The following is a 16,272-nucleotide window of genomic DNA, read 5'->3' on the forward strand; positions in this document are numbered from 1 at the left end:
CGCACACACACACACACACACACACACACACACACACACACACACACACACACTCACCGGCCACTTTATTAGGTACAATCATTGTCAGATTCAATTGCTTGTTAACACAAATAGCTAATCAGCCAATCACATGGCCGCATCTCAATGCATTTAGGCATGTAGAGGTGGTCAAGACAACTTGCTGAAGTGCAGACCGAGCATCAGAACGGGGAAGAAAGGGGATTTAAGTGACTTTGAACGTGGCGTGGTTGTTGGTGCCAGACGGGCTGGTCTGAGTATTTCAGAAACTGCTGATCTACTGGGATTTTCACGCACAACCTTCTCTAGGGTTTACAGAGAAAGGTCAGAAAAAGATAAAATGTCCAGTGAGCGGTCAGTTGTGTGGACGAAAATGCCTTGTTGATGTGAGAGGTCAGAGGAGAATGGGCAGACTGGTTCCAGATGATAAATAGAAAGGCAGCAGGAACTCAAATAACCAACCAAAATCTCTGAGGAACGTTTCCAACACCTTGATGAAAGTGTGCCACAAAGAATTAAGGCAGTTCTGAAGGCATGTATATAGGCCTTTTTAACCTATATATTTCAGTCAAACTTTAATATTGACTCCTCACACTATCCCTCTCACCTTCTTTTGCTCAAATATAGCTGAGGTTCATGTGTCTATTTGATAATTAACTCAATATCCTGATTATATAGATCCGTTCTTGTTAGCACTATTTATTGTGCTGAGGCTCCATGTGTTTTTTTTTCTTTCTCATTCTTCATTCAGCATTTCTCAGCTTCAAACAGAGCTTCATACACATACACACACACGCGCGTGCACTTCATACATACACGCACACACACACACACACACACACACACACACACACACACACACACACACACACACACACACACACACCACCTGTGGTGCAGTGTGTCTCTATGGCCCGCTGCCCAAAGGCTTGATCAAAGCACTGCTGCTTTGTAGGCTGATCTTCCTGACAAAACAGCTTGTCTCCCAGTGCCCCGAAACACAGACAACACCCAGGAGAGAGAGAGAGAGAGAGAGAGAGAGAGAGAGAGAGAGAGAGAGAGAGAGAGAGAGAGAGGGGGACATGCAAAGAAGTATAGCATGGAATTAAACCAGATTCACTGTTCTGTATGTAGAACATATCCACAGGCAAATGTCAGAAATCCAAACACACATTCATTCATTCATTTATTCATTCACTCCGTCAGATTCACTCTCATTCACTCTCATTCACTTACTCGTCCACTCTCACTCTTTCACTCCTTCATTCACTCAGCCTCTCACTCCTTCACTCACTCACCCTTTCACTCACTTACCTGCATACTAATTCCCTTTCTTTTACTCATTCATTTACTCACTCGCTCACTCTTACTCTTCAAATCACTCATACCCTCACTATTAACTCATCTCTTCATCTCTTCCTCACACATTCACTCTCTCACTCATTCACTCGCTCACTCATTCACTCTCACTCATTAAGTAACCTGTTCACTCACCCACTCATTCACTGATTCACTCATTCAATGAACTGCTCACTCATTCATTCAGTCACTCTCACTCACACTGTCTCTTTACACACTCATTCACTCTCTTTCATTCACCCACTCACTCACTCACTCACTCACTCAATCACTCACTCACTCAATCTTACTCATTCACCCACTCACTCACTGATTCACTTGCTTAGTCACTCATTCATTCACTCTCTCACTTTCACTCATCTATTCACAAATTCATTCACTCCCTCACCCACACAATTACCCGTTCACTCACACAATCACTCATTCTCTCTCTCTCTCTCTCTCTCTCTCTCTCTCTCTCACTCACTTATTCACTGCCTGTGCTGGTTATTGATTAGTGTGATGGAGTTCAAGTGAGATGGTTCATACACAGTGAATGTGTTCATTTGAGGTGTGTTTGTGATCGATTTAAGCTTCTGTTTTGTGTATCAGATGTTTGCCGCACACACCGATGTCCCCCGATATTTGGAGAAAGCTGCATTGCAATATTTTTGTGCTATTTGGATAACAAAGAAAAGTGAATAGCTTTTGAAAAAAAAAAAATCCCATGCTGAAACTGAAATTCAAGACAAACCTGGTCGAAAACGTTTTTTTTCATCTTGCTCTTATTTACACTTTTGAGCAAAACAAACATATTAATTGTAAAAACTACAATTTTAAAAAGAAAATAATTTTCCAATAGGACAAAACTGAGCTGGAAATAAATAAAGAGTTCACATAAAAGAAACTTACTTAAATTTTTATGGTACATGGGCTACAGAATGTACAACGATCCAACACTCTCGACACCAGAGAACAGCTGGTCATCAAAGGCAGTGAACTGTATTTTGTTTAGTAGTACTTTTCACTTCAGCTGTTTATGAAGTTTTTCTTTATTTTGAAACCTGAGGCTACAGGTGTCTATGTGCTCACAGAGACCTTCTTTTCTAAGCAAACCTTTAATGGAGATGTTCTAGAGCATTTTTCCCACTCTTGAGACTTGGGATGAAGGTTGATCATAAATCTTTTGTCTAATTTCGCTCACAAAATCCATGAAATTCACATGGATGACTTTTTATCCACTGTTGGTCTGCTGCTGCTCAAACTGTTTGAATTAGAACACACTAATAAACATTCTGATTAGTTAGAGGTCTCGTTACATACTGCAGTCCTCTATAATATATCATGCATGTCTCTGGGTGAAAGTTTCTTTCTAACCTTATACCTAACTCATCTGTGCTTTGTCTCCTGCAGCCTTTAACCAACCTCCACGGTTCCAGAATTACTTCTTCCAGTCATACCTGCTGATCTATGAGAACACTCCAGTGGGTGAGTCTCAGGGAACACACACACACACACAGTACACACTGCTCTAACCTGCAACTGGGAGCTGGAGCTCACATCTCTGCACTGACTAACAGGCCTTGAACTGGGTACAAAATTGACCCCTTTCCTTCTGGCATTTTTTTGAGCAGGTGTAAAATATGTATGAGTGTTTGTATGTGTACATATTTTTGTACATTTTCAGCACAAACATTTCCAGACTTTGTAGGAAAACCAGAGAACAGCATGAATTACCTGCAAGATCAGGGCCAACAAAATATGTGTTTCTCTTGGAACAAACTCTTGTATCTCCAAAAAGGTAAGTTTACAGGGCGTTCTGAACTTTTAATAGAAGTAAAGGGATAAGCAACTTTTTTTCAAGTAATTTTGGACCATTTCTATTGGTCCATTTATCACAAAATTGTCATAAAAGGCAACTGGCCTTTTCAAATTATGTCAAAAATGGAAAAATGGCTAAAATGGAGGTAAGAAATTTTGTCCCGACAGCAGCGATATATGCATGTGACATATTAGTATAATAATTTATAGTATATACATATATACATTTACTCACATATCACTGTTGTCAGAAGAAAATCTTGTATCTCCAAAATGATTCATTTACAGGAGAAGGAAAAAACCTACTTTACTTTTAATGTAAGTTAGTGGAACAAGAATTATTTTCCAAGTCTTTTTGGGCCATTTCTTTTGGTCCATTCTTTACGAAATTTACACACAATGTAAAACGGCAACAAGCATTTTGAAATTATAGCAAAAACTGAAAAATGACATACGAGGTTTTCTTCCGATAACAGCGATAAATACAGTACTGTATTGTACATTGTATAGAATGCCCTTCATGTATTTAATTTCTAGTCAAAACAGACATAAAGTACAAAGAGAAGATTAGATATGAGACGGTTTCATGCGTGACAAGGAAAATAACTGAGGAGCAATACTTTCCAAAACTGGAGTTCAAAAGAAGTTTAAAAGATACAGAGAAAATGGGACTCCTAACAACCATGCAAGGCTGATAAACTACCAAAACTGTGCCCATCAGATAAAAAGTACTTAAGAAAGTAGACAAAAACAAAGAACTCAAACAAAGAAGCTGCTGGTGCTCTCAGAATAATGGACTGGTCACCCTAGAATCCAGACCTCAGCATCACTGAATGTTTACTCAGGATTACTTGGATCATGAGAAGCAGAAAAAACAAAATTTCCAAGACTGAACTTTGAAGGTGTGGGAAAATATCCCTGCAGATCTCTTTGAAAAACTGAAAATTGCAAGTGGTCTGAAAAGAATGGCAGCTGCAATAAATATAAAGGCATTAAAATAAAAGAATTGGATAACTTGTACTTAATGACCATTTTGGCAGGAAATGAAATAAATTAATAGTGGTGTTTGACATTCACACAGTACAGTATATATGGGACATGTGTACAACCCCATACATTGATCTTACATAAAAATAAGACCTGTGCATAGGTGTGTGTGCGTGTGTGTGTGTGTGTGTGTGTGTGTGTGTGTGTGTGTGTGTGTGTGTGTGTGTGAGAGTGAGAAAACAAGTGATGAAGACGTTAGCAGATGGGATGCTGTTGTGCTGGTTTGATTTGACAGGTGCGGTGTGTCAGGGGATGAAAGGCCAGACAGGTTACAGGTGTGTGCGTATGAGTATGTATTAGCCTGTGCCAGTATTTAAGCTCATATATATTGGTGGCCATTGGTATTGACTGCTTATAGAAGGAAAAAATAAACATTATTCTTGCTTGTAGTAAAAATGATGCTCTGACTTAATTTGGATAGTCCTCTATAGTTTCCTGTAGTCCTACAGTTATGGCATTTGGCAGGCACTCTTATTTGGAGCGACTTACAATTTGATCATTTAACACAGGTAGGTGTAGACACTGTTAGGAATCTTGCCCAATGACTCTTATTGGTATAGTGGCAGGTGCTTACCCAGTTTGGGGATTTGAACCCCAGTCTACAGTGTACAAGGCAGAGGTGTTACCCACTACACTATACCAACCATAACAGTGTCCAAATTGTTAAAAACCTGTTAAAACTCAGTTGATTCTAAACAGTGTTGGGGTTGGAGTTAGCATTTGGACCAGGGTTAGGGCTAGGGCCAGGGTGAGTGTTGGGTTTAGGCTTTGGGTTGAAGTTAAGGTCAGGGTTAGGATTAGAGCAGATTTAAAGAAAATTTAGTAGAAATTTAGTTGAATGTAACTATAATAATTAAGTATCTATAAAGCATCTAAAGTGGACTATTTTCTGTAAAATACACCACTCTTGGTTGAGTCAAAATTGCTCAAAGCAGTGGTGATAGGAACTGAAAGTCTAAAACATTTAATATGTCTAAAAGTTACCTCACTGAAAGGTATTACACAAAATGAGGGTTCAACAAGAAGTGATTGCCTGAATGCCCAGGGCAAGTAAAATGCAATGTTGGGACAGTAGGACAAAAAAAACACTTGCCAAGTTCATGGTGGTCGTGGGGTGTGCAGTGAGTTAACAGAACAATGTAACTGAGGCCAAACTCGATTCAATTGAATATTTAAACCCTCACCATGCAAAAATCGTCTTTCACCAATCATTCGTGCAAAACAAAGCAGTTATTTGTTGACAAATGACGTCAAAGCAAGACACATAGGAAAATGTCGGCAAAGCACAAATACAAACCAAAGCTTGCCCACAGCTTCATTCTTTCAAAAAAACCTCAGTTTTTATGGGACTTTGACACCTCTGACCCTGAGATGTTCTGTAAAATTTGTAGGGAAGGCAGATAAAAGTGGTTCTTTTTTGTAGAGACTACAACAGAAAACACTTGAGTGTCATGTCTCTCATTTTGCTTGTACAGTAAAACCCATTAACACTTCTGGACCACTGGACATGTGGATACAACAGACGAACAGCATGTCATACGGTTAGGAGAGAATATCCTTTCACTGGCTATTCACATGAGATAGACTTTGTAGTCAGTATTGTACTGACTTGGCTTGCAAAAGTTAAAGTAATATTAGCTAACTTATGCATGCAAATGCTATCGATAAGATTATTGATGACTACTGTGACTGTGTTTGTAATAAAACAGAAATACACTTGAGCAGTAGGAATATGAGCAGTTTTGTTAAAATGTGGTTTCAATCATTAAGTTTACCATTGAGATCTTATTTATATAAGCATGATGTGCTTATTCATATTTCAATAACACTTACTCTGTTCGGGACAGTAGAAATTTGTTTTGGGGCCATGAACTTTAAGGTCACTTGCTCCATTGGGGGCAAGTTGGGAAAAAGGTTAATGTGGAACCCTGGAAATTCAGGGGTACATGCAGGGTGTCATGAGGCAAAATAGTCCCAAACACTTGCAAACACTTAAAAGACACACAAAGGTTCACTGGTTGTGAATAAAAAGTAGTAATGTAGTAACGTAGCATGGTAAGAAAAATAATGGCTGTATTTGTGTTGTAGACATCGTGACCCCTGATTTGTGTCACCACCATTGTAAAGAACAATCGAGTCAGAGATTTTTTCTACAGTGAATCACTCTGAATGACTTTGCTTATATCTCAGTGTTTGAATTACGCAGAATTTTGGAAAAATTGGTGGAATTGTGCTTTAAGTGTATGTATGTATGCGAGTGTGAATGAACTCCTCATAGAGGTTATAAGAGCAAATGGAGACTGACACAGGTTGATGCAGCCGGGTCACAACCCATGAATAATTCATATCACCCATCACCTCTCCTCTCTTCATCCCTCTTTCACTCTCCTCTCTCCAAGCCCTCTCATCACTTCTTCTTTTTCTCTTTCCTATTCTCAGACGCATTGCTTACTCACTCTTTTCACCACTGTGCAACACAGAAATGTTCTCTGTCACTTATTCTCTTTTCTTATTTATGTATTATATGTTTGTTTATGGCGGCATGGCGGCACGGCGGCGTGGTGGGTAGCGCCGTCGCCTCACAGCGAGGAAGGCCTGGGTTCGATTCCCTGGACGGGTGATCAGGGTCCTCTCTGTGTGGAGTTTGCATGTTCGCCCCGTGTCTGTGTGGGTTTCCTCCGGTTTCCTCCCACAGTCCAAAGACATGCAGTCAGGCCAATTGGATATGCTAAATTACCCCTGGGTGTGAGTGTGTGAGTGACTGTCTGTGTCTGTCTGTCTGTCCTGCGATGGACTGGCGACCTGTCCAGGGTGTATCCTGCCTTTCGCCCGAAGACTGCTGGGATAGGCTCCAGCACCCCCCGCGACCCTGACGGAGAAGTGGCTTAGAAAATGGATGGATGGATGTTTGTTTATTTATACCCATTGCTGTAGTTCACATAGTTGTCCACTTTATAACAGTGTCGAAAGTTTTGTGTATGTTTGAATACTCCTGGTCAAATTACATATTTTCAAATTGAAAAAGTGAACACGTTCTCTACAGAGAACACATTTTCTGCAAATTTGGAAGTTTTGCACAGTTGGAAAAAAAACATAAAACAAAAATTAAAATAGCATCAGTACAATCCATGATAAATGCAAGTAAAATAAACAGTTATTACAGTCGTGGTCTTTGATTAAAGACCACCAAAAATAAATGAGAAATGAAAATGAGAAATGATTAGAATTTCTGTTAGATGTCGAGCTGGTAATAATTGAAGAACCCTTTTTGGTTGCTTTATAGAACCCCTTTCAAAAAAACTTGTATATAGAACCCTCTACAGCACATTCTCCACCAATCCTAAGAACCCTTTCATGATTTTAATAATGCAAAGGGTTCACTGAGTGTTCATGGTTCTGTATAGAACTATTTTCTTCACTAAAGAGCCCTTGAAAAAGGGGCAGTGGCTAAGCGCTTAGGAAGGTCACTAGTGATAATGCAATAGTTTCAGCTAGGGGTGCGGGAAAAACGTGATTCTCAGGTGCATCGCGATGCCGACGTGAATGGTTCTGAAGTGATTCATAAATGTCAAAAATCAATTTCTAAATATTTAATTTATAACGTAATGTTGACAGATCATAAAAGGCTGAACTTGGAAGTGGGTAAGTGCAGCGCCCGGACAGCCTCTGGCGGCACATAACAAAAACACACATGGAGGAGCGAGAAATCCGACCGGCTCTGCATTAAACACCAGGTTAGGTCAGGAATCTCAACCCAAATGTTAAGAAGAGACATTTTGTCCTTTCAACAGAGTCAAACCACCTTGGGAGCCGCAACATTTAATGACCCGTATGGCTCAGTGTGTGCTGATGTCCTGGTATAGGGTAAAAAATATAAACGAGATGGCAGATTTCGTGCTACGTGATCTTTAGTCACATAGTCAGTTGTTGAGAACCAGGGCTTTCGTGCTATGCTGCATACTTTGGAGCTGAGATTCAGTGTCTAGTCTTGAAAATATTTTACTGACACAGCGACCCCTCCTCTCTCTCCACAAGACGACCAAAACCAAAGTTATAAAATCATTAAAGTAAACAGGCAGGACAGCTGTAATGTGCTGCGTGGACATCCGTCGCCACCGGATCTTATTTCACCGTAACTGCACACTTTATCGCAGATGAGTGGCAGCAGCATCTCAGTGAATGAGAGCCTTCTACCTCACTTGCCACATCACTTCCATTTGATTTATTAATAAAAGATATTTTAGATATGTAAAGCAAAGCATTTGTAATGATCCATAATGCGTTTACATTATGGATCATTACAAATACTTTGGCTTAAAAATAACAAGTCCTCAGACATTAGGAAAATAGAAATCCTGTAAAGAAAAAAGATGCGTCAAAATGCATTGATAATAATTTTATAATCGCATTGCGGCCCTCTGTATTGTAATTGAATCGAATCGTGAGGTGTCTAAAGATTCCCACCACTAGTTTCGGCTATACACAGTGGTCAATTGCAAGACTGTGCAGCACTGATATATAATTATTAATGAAAATACAGAACAAACATTGAATAGAGAATAAAGTCTAAAAGTGTCATTGACCTCCAGTTTGAACTCTGTCATGTATCCAAACTGCAGTGGATTCAGGTTAATAAAGAGACCATATCTTAGCAGAAGGAGCTAAACCTCAGTCAACCTGCATCCATCTCTCTCTCTCTCTCTCTCTCTCTCTCTCTCTCTCTCTCTCTACCTCTATTTCGGCAGTTTACGGATGACTCTGATGATTGACAAGGCAATTTGAAAGTGTCAAGTTTTTCTTCACCTTGCCCAGTGTTGTCATGAGCACCAAATTAAAAAAGATATATCGGGTTTAGCTGATAGAAGGCTCTATGTTTTTTTCTCTCTCACTCCTTTGACCACAAATCTTCCACTCAAACTCTCCTTGCACTCATCCATGCTACTGTGCCTTGCCCCGTAGCTCATTTACCTGAAGGGCGTGTGTGTGACCTATTAAATCCTAAGGGACTGTATGTGGGTCTGCACTTTGTTTCCTTTTTCTCAAAGCTACAGAACTATTATATTAGTTTCATAGTAGTTACTGAATAATATAAATGAAGTTAAAACTGTTAAAAACATTGTTGCTTTGAAATAATCCTCCTTTGCTGTAAAATAAAGCTCTGTTGATCATTCTAACACAGTTTTAACAATAAATGATCTGAAATACTGGAGGTAATGTAGCCTATAACTGCTAATTCACCCTTTAACCCTGAAGATTGGTGCTTAGACTGCTGGTCACCATAGCAAAGCAGATGACAATCTGGCCTAGCCAGCGTCTAATGAAATGTCAAAGAGAAAGATTTAAGACAAACATCAATGATTTGGAGATGAATGGTTTCGTGATATATTTAATCAGCAATGAGAAGCTGTCAGACACTCGAAAAATCCAAACAAGAAGATGGCAAATGAGGAGCTGACTTCAGCATCGTAAAAAGCCGAACGTTAGAGACTACTATAGTGTTCTACTATTGAAGTTTCCTGCTGGAGATGTGGGAAAAGTGGCTATAGCTGAGCTAAAGCTTAAAGCAGAGCAAAGTAAGCCTGCATTTTCATTAATATTGTATTTTGTAGTTTATTTACTAAGATAATGGCACATACTAAGACATATTTTTAAGAATGTTATTTCAGTAAAATGGACCTAAAATGTTGTGGCTAAAGAGCAAAGTGGCTCTTCTTAACTTCTGGGTTGCTGAACACTGATATAGCAGTAATATAAAGAATGGTTTTCTTTGTAGAAAACAAGGCTGTATGCGCAATGATAACTTTGGATAAACCCAATGATAAAATAATCTTCTCATTTACTGATAAACAAAAATGTGCTATGAAGTGAAAGTTGTGTCAGTGAGCTCACTGTGAATTCTGAGGGTGTAAAGGGTTATCGTCCACCTGCTGTGGAGGCACTCTGCCCTCTGTGCCTCACTCACTGTCCTCTCTGCCCTGCTTCACTTTGATTGGTGGCCGGAGCTGTCAGCCATGTCTGATTGGCTGACGGTGATGGCTTGTTCAGGGAGGGGTGTGTGCTACTGGACACCAACAATTTGTCAGCATTATAGTTTATTAATGTCGCAGATGTCCTCGCATAGGAGGACTTCCAGAACATCCAGCCCATGACAGCCCAGTGAATCAGCCACACACATAGATGTGTGTGTGTGTGTGCGTGTGTATGTCTGTCTGCTGCCATGATGTTTGTGTATGTTGAAGCTGATATATTTCTGCATTTTAATATATCTGTCAAGAGGCAGAGATTCATAGGTAAGCGTAAATCTCAGCAGTCTCTGATCACCTCCTGCTGTAGTCAGATGCAGTCAGAGGTAACTTAGTCTTTGTTTGCTGTCAAGAGGCATAAAAATGGAAGAAACAGCCAGTCTTTTGGGGTTAGCCTTTAGCCTAGCATGGACACCAGCCTGCTTGCCAGCCAGTTTCCCTTGCTCAGCTGCAGCGGATGTACGTGTATGGGACACAAGATGTGATAAATGTGAAACAATCATAAGCAGTGTTTTACCAGGTCCAGAAAAGCCTCTGTGTGCTTTCATAAAAGAATTTTGTGGTTTAGGGTTAGAAAGCAATACTGACATAGGTTTATGCAGATATTGGTCAGTTCTGTTCTTACAAACCCATTTTCAGAAGATGGGACAGTAGTTAAAATGTTAAAAAGTTAAAGCCATAAACCTATTTTAACCTGTATTTCAATATAACATTACAAAGCCAAGGTATGTAAGGTTTTAACTTATCAGCTTCATTGTATTTTTGTACATATACATGAAATTAAAGCCTGCAGTACATTCCCAAAAAGTCCGGAGAGGGGGATTTTACATTGTGAAATGTTTAAGAAACATCTTAAACTGACGATGCAATTATGCTTACATACAAAAAGGGCATCCAGAAAAGACTGTTATGAGTGTGGATGGCTCCATTATTGGTACATTATTAGTATATAATGGTATATAATGATGATCTGTTGGCCATTACGGTGTAATTTAGTTGGACTATCTGATTACTTACTATCATTGTACCCACAGAACTTTGGATTTTGTAACACACATTTATCCAGTTAATATTTGGGCATTTCAGCATGTCTTTACCGTCACAACCCCAAAGACATACACAGCACTTTGGAGTTTGTACCAGACACTTACTGGTTAGGAATTAGAACTTAATGGTCTGTAAAAGAAGCTATTATGCTACTGTACACCGACAGCTAGCTAAGGCTAAATCTAAAGGCTGGTAATATTCGGACATTCACCAGACACAGTGACAGGTGGACTAAAATGATTTTTTAGACATTTTTATACAACTTGTTTGTATACAGCATACACCTGTGAGTAGGTACAACATACAAATGTATTTGTGGCTGTGTGAGTGTATATTCTTCTCGCATAATGTGCTAGCCTGCCTGAATCCTGCTGCAATAGCTTATCATCCACACAATTTATTACACTCTCTCCCTTTCCATTCTCCCTAAAATTCCACTGAGACCACCGTGTTTGCTCACTAACGAATTGGCAAGTGACTTAATTAGACTAATTAGTCAATTAGCTAACTGTAGCAGATGCATTCATCTGTTGAAATGACAAAATACTTCAGGTCTGCGTGGCGTCGAGTAAAGGGCATTCTAGAGATAAGCATAATGTTAGTTTAACTACACCCTCCAACTTCACCAGTGGCAACTTTTGGACCTTAATTACTGTATGTGCTGAAATGACACTGCAGGAAGTGAGCCACTGCAGATGGGATTTGATGATCTTGATAGACCTATAAGAAGCTTTTTGTTTGCCATGTGTGTAGTGTTTGTACAGTTGCCGCAAGACATAGTTGAGTTTAAGGTGGTTCATTCACTCACCTGCAATATTAATCACTTTTGCTGCATGTCCGTATTCAGACACAGGGCGGGTTGAGGACTGTTCTAAATAGTTGGACTGTTGTCATTGCATTGACATTACAGAAGGCCACAATGTACAATTAAGCCACACAGCAATTTGCAAAGTCATGATGAAAGTTGACAAGACATTTACGTGTTCAGTGTCTAAATCATTTTAAATTATAGACTTTGTGCTGATCTTTCATATCTGCCCAATTTGTTCCAACTGACTTGGAAATACTTATGCTAAATACTTTTGCTTTGGGTGGGGCTTTGCCTTATTTATGTTTATTTTATTAAAATAAATGACTAAACATTCAATTTTCTCACTACCAATACAGTAGTAATGCTTCTCAAAAGTTGTAAAATGTTTTGGATGTGACTGTATTGATTTTAGTGACAATATTGTCCAATTTTGAGCAGAACTTAAAAGCTCTAGCCAAGCATTGTTTGCAAACACAGCTTTGAACAGTTGTAAACACATTGCAGCACAGCCTGTGCTACCCAGGCCTAAGGAAGGATGCTAGAGGCAGGGTTGACAGTTGCAGCAGCCATTTAAACTTTAATTTCACACCAAACAAACAAAACAACTCACAACTGAAGTTGACCACTTTTGAGTGGCTCAGTCTTTTCTGCTTTTCATGCTGCCACCGCTGGATTAGCTGGCCCTCATTAAGGGCACCATGAGCTCCTGAGCTGAGAGGGACAGGAAGTTTGCTGCTCTGCCTCTCTGTCACCACATCTGCTCCCCAGCTTGGCTGCCTGAGTTTAACATGAATTCTAGTCTAGCAGCCTTGCTGCGGAACAGGAGGCAACGCTCAGGAAGTGGGGCTGGGGACTTGTATGATGTCCACTACTTCCTTGTGGTACTCTTTCTGTCCTTGCAGGGTTTCATCCTCACTCAGGGTTCAAGCCCCACTGTCCTGCTGTCTCTCGTAGCTGTCATCAGGGCCCAGGGGATGGGTGCACAGCACACAAATAAAACTAACTGCACAAATATCTAACTCCTCACCATGCAGCCGTGAGGAACAGGCATGCAGTCTCACCTCTTGCTCTAAGTATTATTTGAACAAGTTGAGGTTAGCATTTCGGATAGACACCTCACAATGGAAAGTATTCTATATGTTCTGATTGTGTATATATTTAGCTCATTACTATCTCAATTAATGCTTTGGGTTTAAATAGTTCATAATAATTTCCTTGTAAATAGCTAATATCTGAGTACCTAATTGTTTTATTTATTTATTTTTTTTAAAGCTGTCCAGTATGGCTTATTTCAACTTAATAGCCCTTCATCTTCATTTTAGGGCAACAAAAAGCATTTAATGTTTATTATATATGATACAATAATACATTAAAAATATATATATTTCTAAAAGTCTCCACACAGTAAACCTGTATGTGTGTGTGTGTGTGTGTGTGTGTGTGTGTGTGTGTGTGTGTGTGATTATCATATAAGCCTGTTTGGAGTTAGGACTGATGAAAACGTCTGCTATACACACTTCTAAAAGATTTTTTAAAGAAAATGGTTCTATATAGACGTGTAGAAAAGGGTTCTATTAAGCACCAAAAAGGGTTCCGCTATTGTTAACTTGTAACCATAGAAGAACCCTTTTTGGTGCTATAAAGAACCCTTTTCAAAGAGGTTTTATATAGAACCATATACAGCACATTCTCCATCAATGGGTAGAACCCTTTCATGATGCAAAGAAACATTTAACCATGCAAAGGGTTCTTTGAGTGTTCACTGATCTATATAAATCCATTTTCTTTATTAAAGAATCCTTGAAGAACCATCTTTTTAAGTTTGTAGAGCACTACAAGCTGTAATGGCAGTTGTAAGGTGCTCTGGTTGATAAATGCCCCTTTGTGGCTTGCAGTGTTATATTATAGCCAAACTAACGGTGGTGTACATTCACTTTCCACACTGGGGTTAATACTTCTTATGGAAATTCTACATAAACATGGACATTTAAAACGTGGAACATCTTTTTTACTTAGTTTGCAGTTTTGTGGCTGATGAACAGACTTTTTTTTTCAAGAGTGCAGTTATTTCAATCTAGAGATTCTGAAAACAAACGCCATCACATAATATTACATCATGTGTTTAGTAATTCTTCGGCAGTATTGTCTTCGGCAGTGAAGTCACATTATGTGTGCGTTTATTCTGTGAAGTTTTTGTACTCTGGCCAGCTGTGAAATCCACACTGGCTACATGGATAAGATCTCTTGCCCTTGCTAAACTAATGGTTGGTTTTAGTTACCTGCTTGTGTATCTAGCTGAGTCACTGTGAGTTTAGCAAGAACATGTGGATTTATCTTTGTGGGTATATGTAGTGACTATGTGATTTAGTTTTGTTAGTTGTTGTTAAGATTCGATGGATGGAGGAGTTACAGTGGCAATACAGTGGACGAATAATGATGAATTTAATGTTATGCTTAGTGTTGGAAGCTTATGTGTGATTTTCTGTTAAATATATATTTCCTGCATTTTTAGGAAGGAATAACTAACATTCAGTTTTGATGCTGTAGCAGTGCTGTAAATCCTGTATGTATTGTTTTTGCCTTCACCTGTGAAGGTACTATTTTGGAAATACATATTTTTCTTTGGACAGTGGACATACGGGACATATTATTATTAAATATTGGTACTTCTATATCATCACTGTTGCAATGAAATCTTGTGTCTCCAAAAAGATAAAAGTGTGGGACACGGATCATAAATCCAAATGTTAAGGAGGCTATTTTTTCCTTTCAACAAGAATCTAACCACCTTGGAAGCCACAATATTTTATGTCTTTTTACCATGTTGGCTGTAAATATGTCTCAGTATGTGCTAATGTACTGGTATAGGCCAAAAAATATACATGGAACGCAGACTTACTTTGCTTTAAGCTTTAGCTCAGCTGTAGCTGCTTTTCTCGCATCTCTGGCAGGAATCATAGTTTATTGTGAAATGTCTCTCAATGCCAGATCAAGGAAGGAAAAATATAGGCAAAAAACTTTTTTTATTTTAAATGGAAGTTAAAGTAAAGGTTAAAAAAATATAGTGTTTCAAGTCATTTTGGAGCATTTCTGTTGCTGCCTTCACCATGAAAATGCCACCTTGTAACGAGAAGCTGCCATTTTCAGATTTTCTGAAAATCAAAAAAGGACCAAAATGGAGATGCAAGGTTTTGTTCCGACAGCAACATGATATGAGGCATATTTTTACACACGTCCTAACATTGCACAAAAACAAACGTGAGTCTGCGTGTGTGTGCCTGGGTGAGCTGAAGATAACTGTGATTCATTTTATTCTTCTTTGAGACCATTTATTATCTCAGGGTTAGAAATAAGCAGCATCATAGTTTAGTTAGGAGGTCATGTTTATGTTCCTGATGGCTTTGGAGCTCTCTTTGCCAGATTGTGTATTACTCATAGAGCAGAATTTCTTATTGAGAGTATCTTTGGTGAGTCAAGCTCTGTGTATGTGAGTGTATTAATGCCTGTGTGTGTGTGTGTGTGTGTGTGTGTGTGTGTGTGTGTGTGTGTGTGTGTTGGAAGGCTGTCTGGGCAGCGCTTCAACCAGACTGTGAGTGTACCATGTTTATCAAGCAGAGATGGTGGAGTTGGCTCTCTGCACTCTGCATAGATATTTGATCTGAGCAGAATGGATCTTCTAGCCTCATTTGCACTCTTTTCTGCACACATACACTAGTCACAATTAATTGGTAAAAAAAAAACTCTAATGAGCAGTCTGAAGCTGTTTGAATACTGAAATTTGTTTACTCGGTACTAAAACATTTCTAAATCTTTAAATAAAACAAGGGAATGCTGCTTATAGCTCTTTTAAGTTCATTAGAGAACTTTGAACAAACACTTTATAGTTGATAGTTTTTCCCAGTTTTTTATAGTTCAAAGTATTTTTATCTCCGTAGTTTGATTTGTTCCTTTGCTCTGCCTAAGCAGATGGCATGGATGTTTCCGTTGTGCCACATTCTTTAATCTGTAAGACGTTTTCAATTGTTTTACTTATGAAACACTGTAGATTTAGAGCATCTTCCAGTTCTGATTGTTCATCACGGCCCTGGGGCAACATATTTTCAGAGAATAGGCCGGTGCATAGTGAAAGCCCTGTGCTTCACGGTATCCATCACAGAGGGTTGTTTC

The 16,272-nt window shown here is 39.1% G+C and overlaps 1 protein-coding gene across 1 annotated transcript in view; it reads left to right on the forward strand.

Moving 5' to 3' along the window:
- Positions 1–16,272, forward strand: part of cdh23 (cadherin-related 23) — a 435,604-nt gene that overhangs the window by 50,958 nt on the left and 368,374 nt on the right. Inside the window, exon 3 of the mRNA XM_037538890.1 lies at positions 2,770–2,844. Coding sequence (XP_037394787.1) covers positions 2,770–2,844 — 75 coding nt within the window. The remainder of the gene's footprint in view (positions 1–2,769; positions 2,845–16,272) is intronic.

This window comes from Pygocentrus nattereri, chromosome 5, assembly GCF_015220715.1.
Source record: "Pygocentrus nattereri isolate fPygNat1 chromosome 5, fPygNat1.pri, whole genome shotgun sequence".
Lineage (NCBI taxonomy): Eukaryota > Metazoa > Chordata > Actinopteri > Characiformes > Serrasalmidae > Pygocentrus > Pygocentrus nattereri.